The 24831-nt window shown below is 38.0% G+C and overlaps 1 protein-coding gene across 2 annotated transcripts in view; it reads right to left on the reverse strand.

Annotated features, from left to right (window-relative positions):
- The window catches only part of Adk2 (Adenosine kinase 2), a 37729-nt gene that overhangs the window by 8838 nt on the left and 4060 nt on the right, over window positions 1-24831 (reverse strand). For both annotated transcript variants that reach the window (XM_071584047.1, XM_071584048.1), the window contains exons 3-7: window positions 10238-10373; window positions 6484-6629; window positions 6220-6390; window positions 2851-3001; window positions 34-120 (exon numbers count right to left, since the gene is read on the reverse strand). In XM_071584047.1, coding sequence (XP_071440148.1) covers window positions 34-120; window positions 2851-3001; window positions 6220-6390; window positions 6484-6629; window positions 10238-10373 — 691 coding nt within the window. The remainder of the gene's footprint in view (window positions 1-33; window positions 121-2850; window positions 3002-6219; window positions 6391-6483; window positions 6630-10237; window positions 10374-24831) is intronic.

Below are 24831 nucleotides of genomic sequence, written 5' to 3' on the forward strand. Positions count from 1 at the left end.
TCCAAGGTGTTCTACATAAATTAATTAGCTTACCCCCAACAAATGCATCGCCAGCTCCATTGGTATCTACTATCTTCTCTGGTGGTAGCTGAGGCACTGGATATTCTTGTACACAACCATCTAGAACGAAAAAGAGAAGTTTCAGCATATAAATACGATAAAATTATTCACAAGATATGCCTTTCAGTCACAGGCCCTTACATATAGAAATTGACAAATTCCAAGAAACTGCGGGAGATACCACAGCAGTAACTTTATAACGGAGTCATCCGCTAATATGAATTTCAATGCCACAATTTCAGAGTGCAAAAATCATTTGCCTTGACCGGGATGCCAGTCAAGGCACATGATTTTTACATTCTGAAATTGTTGCATTGAAATGAATATAAATTAAATTTTCTTCTGAAACATTTGGAATGTTGCAAAATATACTGCTGTAATGAAAAGTAATTCTACATCAAACATTAAAACACTATTTACTAATTATGAAATTTTGCAAATTAATATGAAGGATAAATGTTACCAGAGGAGTAAGTTAAGAAAAATTAACTGGGTAAGATTTAGCGAAAAAAACCTAGAAAATTTCCCTTAATTCCATAGTTTTCCACCAGTAATTTTGGTCATTCCATATTACACTTAGACTGCAGCCCAACTTTGATGCAACAAAAAAAAATACCACCTTCAAATAATGATTTGCCATGAGACTTAAAGAAAAAAAATTGCAGAAAAAATTGTAATTATTTATTAAGAGTTAGTCTGCCTTTTATAATAATAAGTAAAAATTAAGCTCATATCTCCAATAGTTTTAGTTACAGTAATAAATAGAAAACTTTCTGACACCCCCTCACGTAACTGATTCTACCGAACAAAGCGAATGATAGATGAATCATCTACCAATGAGGCAACCAGAGTAGAGAGGAACACGTGCTAATATCATTGTTTGAATACAGGTATATCTTCTTCACCCGAGTAAAGATGACGGCCAGGTATTTTTTGAATGAAAATTATTTGGTGTGATCTTGATGTCATAATTTAATCACAAAATCAAAATGTATGAATGGCTTAAACCGTGTATCGTTGGTATGATATGATGAATCATGACAAGCAAAAAAAGGATGTATTTTTAGAAAAGGTCATCATACTAGCAAAACCCTGCTCGAGCCTCTATTTGAAGTATATAGTCCAAAATCTTTTATCCAAGACAACTATTGTACCCACATAAATATACACAGTCAAACCCTGTATTTTTGCTAACAAAATTTATATTTTCCCACAATTTACAACATTTTTATCATGTCTTTTATGCTTTCCTATTTTTAAATCAATTGTGGAACCCCATATTTACAAGACTTCATTTTTAGTTTTCCCACTATTTGCATCCTTAAGCACTGGATTTAAAAAATTTCACATTCAAAAACTTTGCATATCACCCTTCACCCATGCGCAACTTTGAGGAAAGCATGATGAAACGTGCAAAATGCAAAAACTGGTGACTGACAACTGAGATCATTTGTACTAACTCGACGCAACAGATATAACAATGATGGGCTCCTGAATATCAAAAAAGATTGAAACTTGCTTTATCATATGAAAAATACACTGAACCAAAAATAATTTTATTTTCTTCTAAAAATTTTTAAGTTTGACAACTGTCTGGAACAGTCGAAAGGTGAGGTAGCTCAGATTCTCATGTGTTAAGATTTCCTTAATTACATAGGAACATACATTTTATCCGGCTTGACCTTGGGAAGAGGAGGCAATAAGAGAGCATTTTTAATTGAGGGAATTCTAAAAATTTTGGAACAAGTTGATTCTCATAACTGAACCCATATTGATCTGGTGAAACGTCTAAGATTGGTGGCCTCTACACCAAATACAATAGTGAAAAAATGTCAAGAATTCCAAGTATGAAGATTACTGAAAGAATAGTTTTCAAGTGATAGAGCATCAAAGATCCCCTCCATAGGACCCATTGAGATTGAGCTAAAGATTGAGAATTGAAGATTTCACAGAATCCAATGGTGAATTAATTCAATAAACCTCTTGAAGGCTAGAGCCCAAACAGATGTTTTCAAAGCAGATGAGACATGGTTATTTTTTAATGTTCGGCACGTTCAAACATTCCAGGTAGGTTCAATCCCATTTTCATTCCCTTTGAATTCACCCACGAGTGAGATTAGCGATATCCAAAGAATCAAATTTATGACAAAATCAATGGCAGTTGTATCAAATTCATTATTAAAATTACACTACATCCAAAAAACTCCATTTGGCTTCACGACAGTGCTTGAAATGACAAAATATTAAATTATAAAAGTAATCATAATGCAGTCTGCTAGTGATGTCACATTGAATGATTTTTACAGAAGCATAAAATAATCAGCACATTCGGAAATATCTGAACATCCTCTGAAATCTTAAAACATTCCCCCGGCACCACTAGCACCCAAAGTGTAACAGGCTCTTTGCCACCCTTCCTTATTGACCTCACCTCTCGAGTCCGCTTCTTTGAACCACGTCAGGAAAATGAATTTCCCTCATCTCCCCTTCAGCCTCCCCTCATGCCCCTCACCAGAGAATCAATCTCCAGCTGGGATTGGACGACACAAACCTGCACTCCTTCCCCTCTGTTCCCCCACCTCCACACCCCCCGCCAGCAATACCTCCATTAGCCACAGACCTCTGCATATTTCTAACACTATGCATTATCACACTACAGTGAAGTGAAACTTGCCAAGCCAATGTCTAATTAAACTGTGGAAAATTACCAAGTTCACTTTCAGTGTGGCTATAAATATGTTATGCACAGCATGCATCAATGGCACTATCAGCGATGATCGCAAACCTCACCTTTTGCAACAATTGCAGGACTTCCACCTTGTGTTATAATTATAATACGACTCCGATTCGTATTTTTCTTTGGCAAATTAGACATCATCAAAGCCAATTCCTTCAGATCAGTAATGTCCATATTTTGTGCTTTACCAAAAGCTGCAGCCTCCTAAATTTCAATTAGAACATAGATAATATTGAATTAGTACATTGATATTACAGTAAAAAAGTGGCCATGAACACAGCAAAGAGAGAGGTTTTAATGCAGCCAAGTGCCACCTGGTGGTTTTATGAGACACTTCAAAAAACTATTGTGGGAAACATTAGGGCCCAAGGAAAATCAGAAGAGCATCATTTGCACATTTAAGCTCTCCAATGCCTTCGTTCATTTAAGGCTTTCTTGAAATAAGATCATGAATTTGCTGAACTGAGAATGACTTAACAGAGAGAAAATGTGTAAAAAACCAAAACATGATTGAGAAAGAGTCCACAAGGTATTTACTAGGCTAAGAGAAATTGGAATGTTGGGTCAAAACTATGCATCACTAGCCTGCCTTTGCAAATGCAAGCTCCCTTTTATGTTTAAAATCCTTAATTTGCACCATGCTTACACAATCAGCGCACAGATGCAAGCATTTAATCCTTTATCAGTAAGTCATCTTAGACCTCGAGCACAGAGGGGAAAAGTAGTAGTTTTTAGGGGAGGCGACCGACAGCTAAGGTCATTTGCGCCATAGGGGATGGACAGGAAAGGATGAAGGGTGGAGAGAAACCCGGCGTCGGCATTAGCCTACTCTTTACGAAAGGCGCCAAGGGGTCCGCAGCTTAACGTCCCATCCGACGGACGCCGTACTCACTCAAAGTGCCCTCCACAAAGCACCTCAAGTAGGGATCAAGATACCTCTGAAAAATATTCAACACCGCCGGGATTTGAACCCGCGCCCTCAGGGTGGGAAGCCAGTACGTTAGCCCCCGCACCATCTCGATCCCCCGGGGAAAAGTGTAAGAGGAAGATGTATGATGGCACGTCATCATTGCACACCATTGCTGCATCAATATCATGCCATCCAGTGCTTTCCTACTATGACTGCTAACTCCCAGAGAAATTACACATTTACTTTAAGAGCAACCTTATGTCTCACGAGTATTCATGCAAGTTGCTAACAACATTTCTGAGCAACAATGTAAAGGAAAAACTATTAAATATTCCAATATCAACAATAGTAGTAGTAGTTTTGAGGGGAGGCGACCGACAGCTAAGGTCATTTGCGCCATAGGGGAAGGACAGGAAAGTATGAAGGGTGGAGAGAAACCCGGCGTCGGCATTAGCCTACTCTTTACGAAAGGCGCCAAGGGGTCCGCGGCTTAACGTCCCATCCGACGGACGGCGTACTCACTCAAAGTACCCTCCACGAAGCACCTCAAGTAGGGATCGAGATACCTCTGAAAAATATTTAACACCGCCGGGATTTGAACCCGCGCCCTCAGGGTGGGAAGCCAGTACGTTAGCCCCCGCACCATCTCGATCCCCTATCAACAATAATGATAAGTATCAATGGAAATAAATACACTTCTAAGCATTTCTGGCAGAACAAAATGTATTTTCTCAGAAAATTATCTTACCACATCAATAACATAACATCCTACGAAACCCTTGCAAGGGAAAACCGGCAGCAGCAGGACAGAAGACGCAGGAGAAGAAACCAAATTAGTTAGAATAGGAACGTGGAATGTTAGGACAATGATGAGGACAGGGAAACTGGAGAATATCAAGCGAGAGATGGAAAGGCAAAAAATAGATATTTTAGGTTTATGCGAGGTGAGTTGGAATAATATACAGCGGCGGGGACGAGAGCCAACGAGGGGTTGCCATAGTATTAAATGAGGAGGTAGGAAGAAGCATAGTCAACATAGAGCAGGAAACGCATTAAAAAGCATTAAAATAGGAGGGCAAAAACTAAAACAGGTAGAACAGTTTACGTATCTCGGTAGTGTCTTGGACCAACACGTTCAAAGTAGTAGGAACGTAAGGAGAAGAATTGCACTAGGCAAAGAGGCTTTCACAAGGAGGAGGGAGTTGATGACGGGGACGTTGAGTAAGGATGTTAAGAAAAGACTCATAAAAACTTTGATATGGAGCGTAGCTATGCACAGCGTGGAAACGTGGTCTTTGAAGCAGGAGGATAGACGTAGACTGGAGGCTTTTGAAATGTGGGTGTGGAGAAGAATGGAGAAGGTGAAATGGACAGAAAGGAAAACAAATGAGGAAGTACTTGGTATGGTGGGTGAAGAGAGGGGTTTGTTGGGAGAAATCCTATGGATGCAGGAAAAGTGGATTAAGGGGTTATTGACCGGCAGCGGGATGTTGAAGACTGTAATTGAGGGGAGAATGTTAGACAAACGAGGAACGGGTAGGAACAGGATAGGGATGTTGGACGGGATGAAGGGAGGAAGAAAGTACCCAGAGATGAAGAGGGACCTGATGTAGAGTAGGATATTGTGTTTTGCTAGAGGTCACAAATTATTTAATTAGTAATTATGTCCATCCAAAAACCTACCTTAACCGGTAGATTACCTAATAATAATAATAACTGATAACAGCTACAAAATAGCCAAATCAATGTCAGATTTATGTCCTTTTATAATTACCGTGTTTTAAAAAAATTGTAAATGATTCAGAAATAAAAAAATTAAGCTTCATGCATTAGAAACAAATCAATGAATAGAAAGAGGAAAATTTTTGAATGGCCTCCAATCCTTATGGCTCTTCATATCCTTCTTTCTGGTGGTAAAAGCCTTGAAAGTCAAAGACTTTTTGCATTCATTCATTTTGAGATTTAGCCGGAGTATTGCCAACATCTTCAAAACTGATGCCTTGGGAGATCCATATTATGAAGTGCTGCCTGATCTCTTTTTTTACAGATGGGTTTGAAATTATAACCAAAGATAATACACTGCTAAGAGGAGGGGGGTGTCAGAGTGTGCCAGTTAGAGCTTAATTACCAAGAACAGGACTCCTTTGCATCAGGAGAGAGTGAACTTGTGTGTACACAGGCAAGCACACATTCTTTCCTCACGGTGACGACAGGGAAGAGTGACATGCCAAGTGGATTCAAACTGTGATTACTTTTCCTTTTCCATGATTAGGCATGCATGCAATCGCCAGGGACAAAATACCAACATTTGCTTTGAAAAATACATTCTTCATGGAAACCTTGGTATTTAAAAAACTCAATTTTGAGATAACATTAATCCAGCCATTATCAACTTCTTCCTTCATATGCCGTTGAAGGCAAATAAATTGAGAAAATTTCTATGCATATTGAGCATATTATGAGAAAAACTATATGGATTGTAATGACCACGTATGATTGAACCAATACTTACACATTCATTTCCAAAAAGAATATCAATGTATGGAAAAGCAGCCATCATCTGTTCTTTGAATGCCTGGCATATAAAAGGGGCACTTAAATTCATGATGAACAATCTATTTTTTGAGAGAGCATAATTAGCCACCTCTAGTATTGAATCTGGAGACACAGTAAGGAAAAAACCCTGAAATAGTGAAAACAAATTTGAATACTCTATTATCATTCAACAAATTCATGTGTCCACACGTGTCACTCTTTGATCATGAAAAGGACTCACAGATATGTAGTAGATTTTTGCCATTTCTACAAACTTAAAATTTTCTTCTTTCTTCAGGTGATCTATGGTAAAGCAGTTGGCAGCCGCCAGATTTGCGCATAAGGATCGATTCGCACCGTTGTTTGTCAAAACTACTGCACACGTACCTTGAGTTCAAATCAAAAAGAAATTAATAGCCATGCAAAATGAGCATATTGGCATTTAAACATTTTGGTAAACTAACAAACAATAACCCAAATTATTAAACCAAGATTTAACTTAAAGGACACATTTATTCCACACAATGAATGTCCCCATAAAGAGCTGTGATTGATATGACGCGCATAATATTCCCTCTCAAAATTCTCTTCTCCCTTAAAATTTAAATTATAAACCACCGTTTACCATGAACAACCTTAAAAACAACCGAGTGAAAAAATAACCACAGGGAATAGAACCACATGCATATGATATACTGCAAGCCACTGCGGGGGAGTATGGCAGCAGATGTCAGGGCACCAGCCATGAAAATATTGTTCAGAAGTATGTAAAGGGAAAATTTTATTAATTTGTTAGTTTTCCTCTCTTTCTGTTAGTGTTATGGTATGCTATCTAGTTCTTATTTCCACCATTAAGTACTGCTACCAATCAACAACCAAAAGGTTGCTTTGATGGGTGAAAAGAGAGCTCACCTCTTTATCATTAGGTAATCTACCGGTTAAGGTAGGTTCTTACCAAGTGTTAATACACGTCAAATTCACACAATCAGGGTACTTATTTAAAGGGGGCCTGCTCCTTTACCTACACAAACTGAGGTTTTTCCAAAAGTTCTGGCATCCTTAAATTCGCATGGCCATTGTTTTAGCAAGGGGCGTCTGGAAGAATCACCCAAATTTGAATTCACAGCCCTATGGTCAGCAACTGAGCACTCTGTCCACTAGTCTAACTCGACATCATTTTTATCAACGTGGCTCTTAACTAGTTACGTCTTCATTTCTTCCAAGTGCCAAGCTTACTTCCACATCAGAGACAGTAAATTGGCAGCAACACTTATGCCACAGTTCAAATTAGGCTCGATTGAGGAAAGGGAGGCAGTCAGGAAATATTTTTTGCAAGAAATAACTATGCCCAAAAGCTCAGTAAAGCAATGGTAAAATGGGACGAAGAGGATGAAGGCTTCTTCAAATATGAGAGTAAGGAGGTGCAGATATGGCATCCAATCAACTACACTTTTACTCGGCAGTGACTGAAAATTTGGATGACTAGTTATCAACAATGAAAAGTATTTCCATTTAACTTTATACCAATTTCCCTCACCAGCACATGCCGAGAGAATGCTAAGCATTGACAGACATTTTTCACCCGAGGGCAAATACTTTAAGAATGCGATTGTTACAAAATTGCAATAAATATTCTTTAAATAATTATTCTTTGCTCATGCTTTTTTACTTTTTATTAAAATTAGCAAATATCATAAATCTATTCTTCTAGAATTAATTGCAATTATTATGTCAGTGTCACAGGAATAAGAATAGATCTTTTTTATTAATTGCCAAGGTTCAGATGCCAGAAGAGAAATATTTTTAAAATAAGTCGACTCCACTATAAGCATTCAAATTTAAAAGTTTTGTTTGAAAAACATATAGGAAGTAATAAATCAATGATGAGGATTTGAGATGATCATTGATGAGGATTGATCTTTAACAGTTGATAGCACTGAATTGAGTTTTACAATTGTAAAGATTAAGGTTTTCATTAGTTACTGCGTGTATGAGTCAAATACAATACATGCAATGATGTACAGAGGCAATTTCTGAGCTAGTTTTCTTAAACATTAATGACAGATAGTCTCATTGGAAATAAGGGGTACTGAATTCTTAAATTAACTAAACTTAAAGGTAATTTTGATGAGTCCAACTTGCCCAAACTAGTTTTATAGTGGGTCAACTTTTAATTTTAACCAGGTCAAAAAAGATTTACAATTATCTAAATGTAATTGATAAATAAAACAATTTCTGGCGTCACTTGGTGGAAATTCTTCATAAGTTAAATTTGACTGGTTCCAAAAAAAAATTCCCTAAGTTTGAACAATACTATAATTTCGTCAGATTATGGAACTATTTTCATCACAAGCCCAAAAACTCACCACAGTACTAAATACGAGGACGAATACATACTCACAGTTATGATAATAGAAAAACACTAAGTACTGAGCGACTTTTCATAAAAAGAATACTTGGGATTTGTTATGAAAGGGTCAAGGAGCTTTGTTATTTTATGCTAGTTAGCCCCCACCTTGGGTATACTGCAAGTGCACGGGATCCTCACGAAGTAGGCTTAATTTTGGAACTAGATTGAGTGCAGCTTGGAGCAGCCAGGTGTGTGAAAAGTTGCCATGAACAAGGTAGCAGTGCCATGACACTATTGGAAGGATTAGGATGGGAACCACTAGTAGACCTTAATACTTAAACACAGATGAATATGTTCCATGTAAATTTGAGGCAGGTTACTTAACTGAAGATGTACAAGACATATTAGAGGCCCTCAATTACTATGGTAGATCAGCTCATCAACATAAAATCAGGGAGATTAATTGTAGAACGGATAAATTTTAAATGTCATTTTTTCCTCATACCATTAGAGATCAAAAGAGATATGGCAGCAATTGCATAGGAGATAATTAGAATTGGTAGTGCATATATTTTGTCGATATCCTGCATGTTATTTTTCATTAAATAGGCCCATCTTTTTAACAGTTCTACAGCAAGATTTGAATAAATGCATCCCGCTATTGAATATTGTTGCATGTAAGTACTTCCTTTTCTTGTGATTAAAAGTTTTCGAGTGCATGATCAAACTAATAATTGCTTAGAGGTAACATGATTTGGTTTTGCATGTGGTTTTATTCCGTTTTACAGGGGGTGGTGACAGAGCTCCCCCGCCACACGCCAGCTTGTAGGGCATTATGTAGATGGACGGGAACTAGCATTTACAATTGTCAGGGGAGAGTACACATCATTCAAATAAACCGAGTTGATATTCAGTAGCTTAGAGCACATGTACAACTAGTCCAATTTGGATAAAAGGAGAGTTAATGCTAGCTCTCAAGCAAAGGGAGGAACTAACAGCAGTTGAGAGGGGAAGGGAAAAATGGGAGGTGCAAAATTAGGAGATTAATTCCAAAAACCTTATACAACAGCAAAATCAACTGCTTTATGAACTTGCGATTAGCTCGCAACAGCAAAATCAATTTGCACATGATCTCTTGCATACACACAACCCTTCATTCATCAACTTCTCCATTCATTTCCCTTCTTCCATTTCATCACTGTTCATTTCATCACTGTTCATTTCATCACTGTTCATTTCATCACTGTTCATTTCATCACTAGGGCATGTATCATGAACAAACTGTCGAACTGCTGATGGTGGGTTTCATGTTTACAAGAAGTATTTATTTGCTCACTCCAACGATAAATCGTAACATGCAAAGCGACTTAGGTATCGAATTTTTATATTACGTCTTAAATGCTTCACCCAGGAGACAGCATATTTTCATAATCATTTTCATAATCACTTATAAAATGCAACTAAAATATTTTCTCTCACAGACCTTGGGTGCATCTTTTAAGAGGTAATTATCGATACCCTTGCTTCATCTCATTAAGGGTGATGGGACAAAAATGAAACACGAATATGCCAACGAGAATGTCAGTAGGGAACAAGAGAGCATTTGAATTAATTCAAAATATAACTTCTGAAATAATATATTTACCAGTAGACTTTTCTGAGTCATATTGGAATCTTCCAATCACACCTTTCTCCTTCGCTCTATCTTCCAATACATTACTAAAGAAATCTCTCCCAATACATCCCATAAACACAGTTGTATACGGCTTGCCAATAATCCACTGAAAATCAAAAGAAAGAGAAAACGACATAATTTAGTGCACTTAAAGTGATCTTTATCATGAATTTACCTAATATTCATGACTACTTAGAAATAAAGCAAATAGGTCAATTCTTCATCGCAAAATGCAACATTTTCACACGCTCCAATATCAATTTATATTCTTGGGCATGAAAACACGTCTTCACACGAATCATTTCATTTGTTTTAATTGATCAAACATACATTACATCTAAAAGTTTACTAATTAAAACCATTTTCAGTTGTGCAATTGCTCCTGATAAAAAGAGGTTGGTAATATGATGATATATGGCAAATTCTCATGGTGTAGAGAATGAGCAATGCGCATCACACCAACCCTCGATGCACAGGATATACTTCTTAAGCATATACTAATGGTGCAATAAGTACCGCTGTGCCATTTGTTCACACTTAAAATATTGCCGCTGTGACATTACAGCAAGTGTGCCAGAGTAAAAATAGAAACTCTTCATTATGCCTACTATATTATGTTGGCAGGTTTGGGTGGTGGCGGCAGGGTAATATTCGCCTCGCCAGCCCACCCTGGTGGGTTCTCCCCCACCAAGGGCTTCGATGTTTGCAATTGCCTTTGTTGTTGTTCTCCGGCTAAAATCCTAAGTTGGAGTCCAGAAAGGCTGTTTTCAGATTACTACAAAATAAATAAAATATTTTTACTACCACCAGCCAACCTCAGTTCCCAACCCAAAGGTTGATCTGATGGGCAAAGGTAGTGCCCATCTAATACTAAGCCCTTTTGAGTTGTAAAATCACAATTTAGGGCATGGGGCCAGTTCCTAATTCCCTACGACACCTGCAGTTTCACCCCAAGTTCTGGTAATCAAAAAAATCACACAGCTTGGGTTAAGCTGAGGGTGCTCGGAGACTTCCCCGGGAATCAACCAGGGCTCTTTGGTCGGTAGCCCAGCACCTACCCACTGCAAAACCACATCCCCCGCACTGTTAATATTTCCAAATAATTTATTCATGGTAATATTAACCTTAAGTATTAAATACTGTATTTATCCAAACAATTGCTGAAAATGATTCTATTATTAATAATGCTTTATTTATTAATGGAAAACGCCATTTACAACATTTTTCATAGAAGAGACTTTTAAAATTGTACACTTTCTTTGAAGAAAAAATCTAAATTACTTCAGAAAATCATATTAAAAAACTCTAAAAATTAGATAAACTTATCTTCACTATTAAATCTACAAAAGATTTGGAAAATGTCACACTTTCATCACTAATATTAAATAATTATCACATCATAAAATTAGCTTGAAAAAAAACAAGGAATGATTGGCAAAAGAAGCCACCAATTGGTGAAATTATGAAAAAGATCAAATAGCATTGAAACTAAAATTTTATATCTATAAAATTTCTTTTCCAGGTGAGTGGAAAAAGTGCAACTGATTTTCAATTATTCCAACAATAAAGTCAGTGGTTTAAGAGATCAAATATTCAGGCAAACCCCAGAGCTGTCTGTTCAGGTTGGATCAATGATTACTGGTCCTGGTAGGGTCACCCATGCCAAACAAGTGGTAGTTTTGAGGGGAGGCGACCGACAGCTGAGGTCATTTGCGCCATAGGGGATGGACAGGAAAGGGTGAAGGGAGGAGAGAAACCCGGCGTCGGCATTAGCCTACTCTTTACGAAAGGCGCCAAGGGGTCCACATCTTAATGTCCCATCTGATGGACGGCGTACTCACTCAAAGTGTCCTCCACAAAGCACCTCAAGTAGGGATCGAGACACCTCTGAAAAATATTAAACACCGCCAGGATTTGAACCCGTGCCCTCAGGGTGGGAAGCCAGTACGTTAGCCCCTGCACCATCCGATCCCCCCATGCCAAACAAGTAGAAGGGTAGGAGCCAGATGAAAGGCAGTCCATGGGGCATCTGCTCCTCAGTGAGATGGCAGGAAAGGCAACACACCCCAGGGAGAGAGCCACTTAAGTCATAGTGCCAAGTTACAAGCACTATTGAGAAAGCAACAATTTCAGAGTGCAAAAATCATTCGCCTTGACCGGGATTCTGGTCATGGTGAATGATTTTTACACTCTGAAATCGTTGCATTGTCAAGCACATTTAGCGGATGACTCCATTAAAAGTTACTGTCACAGCATCTCCCAGTTTCTTGGAATTTGACTATTGAGAAAGTTAATGGAAACCAGCTCAATTATTTACCTAACAACTCTGTTGTGAACACAAGGAAGAGAAAGAATTCTGGCAACAATGAGACAGCTCACATGGCCATGTGTAATGGCTGGCAGTGGGAGATAAAAAGCTTTCCCGGTTGCCATCACGCAGAATCCTTGCAAAATTGAAGAGAAAGCAGCAGTGGAAAAGAAGTCACAGGAGAGGACCAGACCAACAGGAATATGGAGTTGGATTGCTTGGATGATGATAAGCACCAGGAAATTAGAAACAAAGTAGGGGAGAGAGAGGAAACATAGATTATATTTTAGGTGTATGTGAGGTGATCCACACAGATGCAGGGGATTATTCAAGCAGAGGGGAAGAGAGTGGGGGAGGGCAAGGGATGGCAGTGATGCCAAATAAAAAGGTAGGAGGCAACATCATCAACGTGACCAGGTGAATGATAGAATATTATTAGTAGAAGTAAAAGCTGAACAAATGAATTCGGTAATTATTCAGGTCCCAATGTCATCGAGTGATCATATGGAGAAAGAAGCAGACGGGATGTTAAAACAACTAGATTAAGTAATCATACATCCCTGGAAGGGAACATTTGACAGCTACATAAGGACTTGGAATGGGAGAATAGGCAGAGGTAGGGATGAGACTGAGGTTGGTGACTGTGGTACACAGAGTGGCCAAGGGGAGAAAACAATAGAGTTTTACAGGAGACATGATTTAATCATAACTAACACTTGGCTTGAACAAAAAAAATAGACATAAGTATTCATAAAAAATGGAGATTCAGAGATATATCAGCTAGACTACATTTTGGTTTGGAACAGATTTAGGCAGTACATGATTATTTTATAATTTCCCTGGATTAGATGCAGATTCAGATGATCACTTAGTACTACTGAAATGTAATGTCAGATTCAAGAGGATAAAACGGGAGCCAAATGATGAACTTGAATGCAGATGTACTATCTGGGATGAAATGGAAGGATTACTAGAAGGAAGTGGAAAATTTATGAGTGTTGACAGGGAACAATTACAGAATGATGGGATATTAAAAGGCACAAACAAAACAATAGAAACTCTAAATAGGGAACGACAAGGAAGCTATGGAATACAGATGAGAAGGTTAGAAAGACAAGAGAAGAGAAGGAAATGGAAGAATATTAAAACAGAATTAGGCAGATGGAGCACAAGGAGATCTATAACAAACTGAGGCAAAGAAGAAATTGTCCAAAAGATGCATATTGGAAGATGCAGTACATAGACATGGGGAGTTTACAGAGGAAGGGCAAAGTAGGTGTGTTGTACAGGAAAAAGGAAGCACTACCAGGAAGTAAAAGTGGCTGCTTCTGATATAAAGCCTTCTTTGCAATTCCTACTCTGCTTACTGTATCCCTCTTGCTCTCCTATCACTAGTGACCCTGCCGCCTAAAATGCAACAATATGTCACTTGGCCCAACATGTCTTTACCTAGTCTTACTTGAAAGAGTATTTCCCTACTTTGACTGCAGACTATTTACATAGTATTAACCTTGTTTATCTTAAGGCTAACCTTTTCATCTCTTTCGTCATAGTGGCTAGTATCCTTGTCTACATTGTTACATTGACTGCAAATCAGATCTATATCCTTTCCTCATTCATCTCCATTTTCATGTACAAAATATTACACCAGCTAATAAAATGCTGGTTAACTAAAATACATATTATTGAGTGGTATATATGCACTCAAGGGATCTACAAGCCCCAAAAGCCATGTACAAGCATGAAGCCCTGTTCCAGGCATTCTTCAATTTCTTGAAAACAAACATTTTATTTTGAATCACAATAATCACGAAATGAACTCTTGAACTGACACTAATGCAGACATGGGAACGTGCATGCAAAATATTTTTTGAGACATAAAAATATTTTCAATAGTCAATATAACTTTCTATGAGAAAAAAATGCACTTTTCCACCGGTTAATTGGTAATGCACAACATGTTCGGTTCACAGAACCATCTCCAGGTACAGGACAATATTCAAATTGTGAATACAGCATAATAATTCCTGTTAGAGGAAGGGGGAGGAAGAGAGTGAGGAGTAAGGTTGGAGGGGAAACATGTAAAACCCAAAGACAACAGAGAAACCACAGAAATGGAGAGCTAAAATGATGGGGGGGGGGGGAAGATAAGAGTTTGTGGTCATTGTTGAGAGGGCGGTGGTAAGTAGCTGGTACCCTGGCGGTCTGTTGCACATGTCTTCATTTTGAAACATCTAAACTGATTTTGAAAATTTTTCTAAATTTGAATAAATAAATAATTAACAAAAGATGAATTAAATAAATTATTTATTCAAAGTAGCCAAAACATTATTTCACCAGTAACACATACTGAATCCTTCTTTTAAGATTTGTTGACTAGTCATGGGCATTTGAAATCCGACAACTAAACCTGACTAATATGTCAGAAAAAGTAATTTGTAATAACAAATCAAGAACATCTTCCATTTCTAATTACAATCAATATGTTGCTAAATGGAAAATTATAAAAAAGCTGTTAAATAATAGCAGCATATTCATTAGCAAGAAATGTCATTCTATATGAAATTATATTTCCACCTTCTTAATAACTGCAAAATTGTTCCATTTCATTTAGTAGCCCATCTTCCTTTTTGCTATATGCTGCGAAAAATGCAGAATTTATTAATTTTACTTCCCTCTGGAATCAATGTGTGTGGTCATCCTTTCTCCAGGATGTAAAGTAAAACTTAACTCCATTCAAGGTTCAGTTGCTTTCTGGAGTATATATTACAGAGGAACCTTGCTTGACGAGCACCTTTGCATTGAGAGTAATTCACGTAATGAGCAAAAATACTGCGCCCAAAAATGACTCGCTTAACGAGCAACTTTATGCATAGCAAGTGATGTGAACAGGGGAATTCCCAGAATGACTGATCATCTGCCACTTCATTTCGTGCTTAGCACTCATTCTATTAGCATCCAAGGTTCGTCAGTGATCACACATTTTTTCGAAACTTATGTTCAGACATGTCACTTGAAATTTTTTTTTGAGAAAAGCTTAAAAATATTTTGTAGATAATTTGAAAAATATCCCCAAAGAAAATGCTGCACGAAGAGAGCCATTAGAGAATAAACACAAGATAAAAATGAAAAGTGAAATTACTGAGAGTAAGAATAAGGCTTGAGCGTGGCTGATCTAGCATGCACATACAATCAGCCTAAATCAGCAATTTACACTCTCCTCAAGTACATGAAAAAATTTTAGGAGACAGATGCTTCAAAGGGAGTGACTCATGCAATGATGGTTATGTATTCTCCACTATGTTGAAAGGTTGCTTCTCATATAGATAAATGAAAGGCAATCTATGCGACAATATCAATGAGTATATCATTTTGGAGAAGGCAAAAGTAATTTTCGCTAATCCCATTAATATGCCAGGATCATCAACACCTGAATAAGTATTTCAGGGAAGCCATGTGTGGTTTGAGAATTTTAAGAGAAGAACCGTCATCCATGGCATTGAGAGGCATGGTAAAGAAGCAAGCTCGAACTCAAATGCAGCAGAGAACTAAAGTCGTGACTCCAAAAAGCTCACAGACTCCAATGTTTATCTACTGAACCTGATTTTTAATTGTGATGGAATGGGTCTTACGGAAGAAGATGCTGAAGTGAACCTATAAATGTACTAGTAACAACAGAGAAGAAATCATTGCCCTGCCACGAGCCAATGACAGGCATACTACTACTACTTGTATACTGGCAATGTGGAGGTAACAGGAAATTGCTGCATCGTACCATACATACGAAGCATTGCCCCAATGAGACAGTGGTTAGGTGAGCCAGAAATTTTTGTCATATTGTCAATTTAGAAATGGCAATATGTTCCAGTTATTGGACATGAAAAGGTTGAAATAAATATTCAGCTAAAAGAAATGAATTTTTTTAAATACTTAGGTTACAGTACTAGGAGCAAAAATAAAGATTAAAAACTGGCAGATAATTGAATTTAACTTTGCAAACAAGAGGACCATAGATGGCAGGGGACCTAAGATAGGTAGTCGTTTGACGATGGGGCCATAGATGGTCAGTAGAAATTTATGTTTCTTTGCAGAGAATTACGAAGACTTGCAGGAATCAATGAATGCGAATGGGCAACATACTTCGACAACAAAATTTGAAAATCAAAAGGAACAAAACTAAGAGCATAATGTGCAGTAGAGAGGAGCTTTAAGGAAGAAAATTTGAACAGAGGATAATGACCACAATGAAGAGAGAAATTAGAAGTGGAATTTTTAACCTACCTTAGGAGCACCATTACATGGGATAGAAGAGTCCTGACAAACTCCAAGAACAGAATAGGTCAAGCTGAGGAGGCATTCACAACAAAGAGGCAATTACTATGCTCATGGAAGAGCGAAAACAAGAAGCAATTTAAAAATACATTCATGCTAATTGTAGCACAGCATACATCAGAGATGCGTGCCCTTGGAAAAGCAACTAGAGAAGAATGAGATCCATTGAAAGCTAGTACAGGAAACTAAATGCTAAAGATCAAATGGGTGAATAGAGGAAAATCTGAGGGAATTGATAGAAGAATAGAGGGGCATAAGGTGACATGGAGTACTTTATGGAAGAGAATGGCCAAGTGGATTGGCCCCACTGAAGAAGCAATGAATACATCAGGAGCATAAGAGAAGGGCAAATAGAAAAAAGGCCTTCAAAGGAAGAACAAGGGACAAGTGCGTAGGTCATATTAAAAAGGATTTAAGATGGCAAACCTATCAGGGCATAAGAAACTTGACACTGGATAAGAAAGAATGAAGAACGGTGATCAAGTACACTTCAACTGAGTTACTGATGGTGGTGAATACATCCTTTTCTGAAAATGGATTGCTAAATTGAATCTCAGCAATATACACACAAATAGGCATTCCCAGGCTTTTGATTGAGTGGAGAAAAGGTCTACAGGGATGAAGTACTACTACATCTAAGACGTTGATTCTTAACTAATCAGGACGCTGATGAACTAAACTGACTTCAGATACCCTTGATAATTGCGGGCTAGCCAGCCATCTCCCACTTTCTACTCTAAGGCTTTTTAAATGAACATCTGGGTGGCCCTGTGAGTAAAAGAACAATATAATACTCATTCGTGCAACAAACCAAAAATGTGTGCCACTACAAGAGACTATGCGCAATGTTAAAAATAGTTTTGGTCAGATCAAATTACAGGGGAGGGGGGGACCCAGAAATAACTAAAATTAGAACTTGGCCAGCCTACATGGCAACTTTCTGCGTGAATGAAAAGTTTCGCACCCAAGTATTTGTCAGTGTTGGCAAAAAAAGTGCAGTGATTTTGTGATACTTAACTTCAAGGAGCAAAGGGAGTGTGTCAGATTGTTTTCTTAAGGAGAAAACTGTAGCTGGAATGATGATGCGCACCTGAAGATGATGCGCAGCATCGAAACCATGGTCGTGTTATATTAAAAAAGTGTGTGGAAGTGCAAAGTTGTTTTTTCTCTTTCTTTCACCTCACCGAGAAAACTGTAGCTGGAACTACTGTTATTCTATGGCAAGTCTTTGAAAATGACAGTGGATAAATCCAGACGAGAGTGGTTTTCATGCTTCAAAAATGGCAACACATCAGTCAAAGACAATCAACAATCTGGCCAGCCTTTAACCAGCAGATCTCTTGAAATGTCACCCAACTCCATCAGGCAATCAGTAAAGAGAGCTGAAAGAGCAGTAAATAAAATTTAGTTAATTGAAGTTAGTCATGGTGCTCATGTACACAATTATTGAATATTTTGCAGCAAATTTGAGAAGATTAGAGGGACATGACACTCGTCTGGAGCCTATGCATGTCTCAGACTGAACTAGTATGGGGGGCAAATGGAGAGTTGGGATGGGCAGTGCCAGGCAGAAGGGCTGTGCAATACTTCAATATTTCGAGATGGGTATCAATACTAACTTTGACATCAACCTGTCAACCCTGACTTAAAGTAGTCATTGACATATCGAGGGCAAAATTGATGTTGAGGCTGAGACTGATATGGACAAACACAATCCTCTAGAATGAAAAATTTCTTAAATGCAAGAAACAAATAAATGGCTCTGTATGTTTTGAAGGTATATGACAATTAACTGCACATTTATAAATTATACCCAAAGATCGAGAGTCCATACGCATCAATAAGGACTCCCAATATACCAAGGTAAAGCAAATCCAAAAAAATAAAAGAAATTTTACAGATATATGTACGTAATAGTTTTTAAATGGTACTCCTCCCTGCACAATTTCATGATGTGGAAATCATTTTGGGATGAGTTCCAACACATTCACAACTTGAAGTTGTTCACAGGTCAATTCTTTTGTGATAGGCTCAACAAATTGAATTAAACAAAAAGATTAAAAAATTGGAGGGCTAACAATTTCAACTTAATTCAATGGCAATGCATATGTTGTCAACCTCAGCACCGTTGACATTTGTAAAATTGATATGGTTTTTTTTGTATCATCGAGAATGATTTTTAAGAATAGCTCAACACTACCATTTCACAGAGTTCTTTTTTAATTAGAATTAATATGCATCAAACTAGATGACTGACCATTAATTACTTGAGATTTAGTAAAATTGTTGATTAAAAGAAGCACTCTCTTTGGGTGGGTGCACAGTCATGGTGGGTGGACATGATAGCCATTGGGGTGCCAAGGAGTATTATCTGTTCCAATCATGTACACAGTTGAAGGTCTCCTGAATGTGTCCTTTTTTGGGGATTATCCTATGATTCACCATTTTATAATTATTTGCTGCCTGTAGTAGACTTTAACGTGTCTTTAATGCCTACGTTTTTTCTTACCTACCTCACTAATTAACATTTTCCAAAGACCAAAATACTATTTAACATATTTACACTAGTTACCTTATGACAGTGTCTTACTCTAACCTACTTTAATTCAATCAGGGTCCGCTATTTCTTAAGGTGATAAGGGTGCACTTTGCTTGAAACCAATCGCTACGGAGTATTTGGGGAGCTCGACTACATAAAGAGGCAGGAAACCTATTTCAAATGAAAAATATGAAGAAATGGCAGGGAAACATACGTACACTGCAATTCTGAAAAAAGGCCCCACTGAAAAAGTTATTTGCCTTCCAATATTTATTTTGGTAACTTATTCACTGGATTTTCACCCCTAAAATAGCTACGACCAAGGTATAATGCTAAATGGTGCGATATGTACATGCATGGGTGCAATAGGAGAAGACAAATCCCATGAAGCCTTGAAAAGGAATCCATTGGACACCAGAGGGTTTCCTTGAGAACTACCACGGTGTAAAAGACGGATTTATTTGGACCACCTCGGTTGACTATTCCATCATCATCAGAATAACTCTGCATCATACTATTCAGCCTATTACACTGGCATTCCCAGGATTTTAACAGGCAAAAAAGATAATTGTGTATACTTCACACTTGTGTACTGTTATACATATTTTTTACACCAAAGAAACTGACAAAAAGAATAAAAATGTCTTACTATAGAAATGGGGTAAAAAGGGGAAAATGATGGTGCTCTCCATCTACATTGTAGCACAACATATAGGTACCCCATAAAAAGTGAGAGGAAGCACAGTCTCTATTAGAATTTCCCAATATCTTCGTTGAAGTCATGTTTCAGAAAATATTTAATAAAAGGGTTGTGCAAATTCTTATGCAATCATTTCCATATTTTTCCTGACATAAATTTTTCCCTGTGCACTTTGGTTTTATAATGTTAATTCATTTAAACCTTAAAATATTACCCATTGAATTAAGTTGCCATAGATATTATTTCTTTACTCTAATAATAAACCTGATGCAAAGAAATGAGTGAAAGTTTTCCAGAAATTTACAGATACTTCAGCCGATACTGATGCCATTGCGGTGAGATACACCAAGCATGATCACACAATTATTCATACAGGGCCATTTCTAGAAAACCCTTGCACATATTCTGGTGTAATTTAATTGATATATTGTGAGGGCCAAATCTTGAAATAGGAAACGAAATAAAAAAAATTGTCATGAAAGGGTTAAATAAAGATTTTGTTTAGTTTTATATGGTTGGGAAATTCGAGTCAACTGAGGCGGGGGTAGGTATAGATCGGGGACTTTTGAGATATGCCTGTGTTGAGGAAGTGAGAAAATAAATGAAATTGATGGATAGGAAAACAAATGATATTCTTAGCATGGAAGGGAAAGGGAGACAGCTGTTTTCAGAAATTCAAAGACGGGACAACTGGAAGCAGGAGAGACTGACAGGCAACGGGATGTTAAAAGAGTGATTATTATACAGGGGAGGATTGAGGGAGTGATGCAGAGGTAGGAAAGGAATAGGCATTTTGGATGGAAGTGACGGAGGTAGGAAGTATGCAGAGTTTAAGACTCAGTCGCTGTACTTTCTACTAAGGGATTTAAGGATGTTTTGCATCATGTTAGCTGGGGATTAGGAGAGCAGAAGTGTGTCACGTCTGGGTCAATCAAAAACCGGTCCAGTCCCTTTAGATTACTTCTAATAAAAATAATTCCTTAATGGTCCGGAGTTTCTTTCAAAAGTTGATTCTGGATATGAGTCATGGTTCTCGAGTTACGTTCCTGAATCAAAACAATAGCAGAGTCTATGAGAATACTAAGTTCACCAAAGCCCATGAAAACATATCAAGTTCAGAAACATGCCAAAAAAATATTGATCTGTTTCTTTGATGCCAAGTTAGAGAACCACAACCTTGCTTCCACAGGGCACTCAGTGGCCCACACATTGTGAGAAGTTCGCACATCTGTGGGTAAGGAAATTGGAGGAGGCAAAAATTAGTGGCTGAACCAACTCAGTGTCCCCGTGCACGAGCCCTCATTGGTGAAAAAAAACCAAGATAGTATTCGTATCACACCCTTCCCACCCACCCAATCTTGCTCCATCTGGGGGCAACGTCAAAGAAGAAATTCAGGGGGGTTATGGTCCATATTGGAAAAGAATTCCAGAAGTTTTTAGCAGTGGAAAAAAATGCATAGATTCACATGTAAAATTTTAAAAGAGGATAACATAAATAACCCATATCAAAATTTTTAAAAAACAATTTTTTGGGGTTCCTTCTCATAGATAAAAAGGTTGTGATAGGTTATAAACACTTTCATCAACATTTGCCCATCTTTGAAGGATGAAATGTCAAATATTCCACCTAAATCTATGCTACCAATGCTTTAGGCATCCAAGGAATGACTTTGATGAGCAATGAAATTTGGTTAAGTTTCACCAGCCCTTGCAATGCCCATGTCACCTGTAGCATTCTCACCTGATGATTGCAACACTAAACATGTCAGTTTTGTCACATTTTCCACAAATAAAACCAATGCTTGGGAATACCCCAGGCTAAATCACACTATTTTAAACAAGCTAGTTTACTTTCTTAAGGGACTTCCTTGAAAATCAGAATTTGTTTGTCCCTCCACTGGGAGAGACAAAGGGATACTGGTTTTATGCTCATTTGTCCTACAGTGTACTGACAGAAATTTATTGAAGAGATTAAGTTCCATGAAATGAGTTCAAATTGTTTTTTATCCTTTGCTACCTTGAAATAGAAATGCGAGGAGGATATTTAATATTTCAAATTTATTGACCTTCCTATGTAACAAGTTGAGCCATAATAAGGTGGAATTTTTCATCATACAGACAAATAAAAACTCCACTTCAAATGCTACACAGTAGTGAAACCATGGTTGGCAGAAAACTGAAAAAATATATTGATTAGCGCAAATGTAGGGATTTTATTATTATCTGTATTAAACTGCAATCTGTTGGTTGAGGTTTGCCAGTCCCAGTGTAAACAAAAATTTGTCATTTAATATTTTAAGATAGTTGTTGAGATATCAGTGGGAACTGAATAACACCTAACATATCATGGCATTTCAGCAAAATCAGGAGACAGTTTGATATCAAATTTGAGGGGAATAAAACAATTGATTGTTATAGAAGATGAAGTGGGCAGTGATGAATGAATGATGGGAGAGTTAAATACAAACTTAATGTAAAAATGCAATCCATATTGTAATTCTAAACCAAATTCCTGGGCATAGGAATATTTATAAAATAATTTTAAAGCAAAAATGCAACATCAAAAATAACAATCATAAGAAATATGAGATATACATCAAAGAGAAGGCTTAAGCTACTGCACTTAAATAAGAGTCCCAAAAATAGCACAATTATTACTGCAATAAAATTGACCAAAGCAATTTCCTGATTTGATTGTAAAATGTCACATTTACAAACAATATTAGTGCAGTGGAGGATGTGGTTGTCCAGGGGGAGAGCATCGGACTACTGATCAGAGGGCCTCTCTGATTTATTTAATTCTCAGGGGGCCTCTGGGCACCAGCTTCACCCAAGCTTCATGATTTTTCCCAACTGGATCTTCATCAGAAACCACAGTTTGCACAGGGATTCACACATCAGGTCAGGGGGGCCACTGGCCCCCTTAACCTGATGTGTGAATTCCACATGCTGTTGGGCGTAGCCCTGGGTGAACTCAACTGTCACATTTCAAACCGACCTTTGGGTCGAAAACGGAGGCTTGGATTAGCACACTGTGCAGTATAGTAGAAGGCATGTACGGAAATCCTTACAGCTAACACTATGATTGAAATTCATGATACATTGGTGGGTACATAACTACATGCTTGTGCATTCTTTAGTTATATGAACCAAACTTCTTGTAATAGTAATAAAACTGATTGACTGCAGAGGTCACTTGCACTAGAAGGCATAGGTGGGTAATCTGGTGGGGATGGGATATTCGGGGAATGGAGGAAGGGTCGAAAGAAACCCAGCAACGTAATTAGCTTGATCTTAGCGAAAGGGGTCCACAATTTGACGCCCCATCTGACAGACAATGGACCCACTTCCAGTGCTCCCCACACAGCACCCCAAGTAGGGATCGGGATACCATTGAAAAATCCGTCCACCAACAGGATTTGAACCTGGACCCTAAGGATGAGAAGCCAGTACCTTAGCCACCTCACCACCTTGATCAGCATTGATGATTAAGCATTATGACATCCCTCCACTAAAACTGACCTAATTTGCTGGCTAGCCATGAAATGAAGGCTAAGACAAGCCATGGATTGGTTTTGAGCCATCGAGTGGCACACAAGCGTCCAAAGTGCAATTAGCCCATCTGAATCAGTCGATAATAGCTCAACCACCATTTTGAAGATTTTCAGTGTGAGATATCAGAGAGTGAATGTGGCACACTTCTGCCTTCTCATTTTGGAGCACATCTCAAAAATAGACAACTCTGCAGGGGGCACTGACTAGGAGTGCATCATTACAAGGCAATTTATGTACCTCATCTTGGAATCCAACCTAAGAGGAGTTGGGTGAGTTGGATGAAATGTTCTCCTCATTTCCTAATAAAATATTAAATGGTATGTACACAGTGAGATACCTTGATTAAGTGATTACTAATTTTCCATCAGACTTGCTATCCCATTAACTGCTATAAAATTACCTGTCTGAACACCATGCTTTGAAAGTTGAATTTTTCAGATAATATTTCTGTCCATAAAAAAGTAATTTAAAAACAGTTCCATAGTAATGAAACAGTTATTTACTTCACATCTTGCCTTTCCTTAGAAACTTAAGAGACTGCCTACTCTCCCGAGGATGTTAACCAAAAATTCAATTTTCTAAAAGTTTCCATGACTGATTCCAAAAGGACAGTTTCAGGCGTGGTGTAAATCTTTCACGATGAAAGAAGACACTGCTTTTCCACAGAGAATGTTTTCATTATGACGAGGTTATGTTACCGCATAACATCTTCAGGTAATTTGGAAATTTTTAAACATGCATATATGCACCCAAGTGCTAGGAAAGAGGGAAGGGGAGGAGGAGAGAACAACCAAAGGAAAATTGGACGAGAGCGGGGGAAAAAAAGGCTGGGTCAGGGGAGGGAAGGAAAAGGTCAAGGAGTGAAGGGAAGAAGGCTCGAGGAATGTCTTAGGATGGTCTACCAGTTAATGGCATGGTGATTAGGTGGAGGACTACGGGAGACCATTGATGGCCTGATGTAGGGTGGATTGGGGATGGGTTGGTTGGCTGGTGGGGGGCAGGGTTAGAGGGCTGGTCACTGCGAAATGCAACAAATGAGAGCAAGAGGGATAAAACAATTTGCTGCCTGAAACATCCTTTCCTGAATTGGCATGGTGTAGGATCTCTAGCTTAGGCACTTACTGATAAAG

The sequence above is a fragment of the Hetaerina americana genome, unplaced genomic scaffold, assembly GCF_022747635.1.
Source record: "Hetaerina americana unplaced genomic scaffold, ioHetAmer1.1.p SCAF_16, whole genome shotgun sequence".
In the NCBI taxonomy this organism is placed as follows: domain Eukaryota; kingdom Metazoa; phylum Arthropoda; class Insecta; order Odonata; family Calopterygidae; genus Hetaerina; species Hetaerina americana.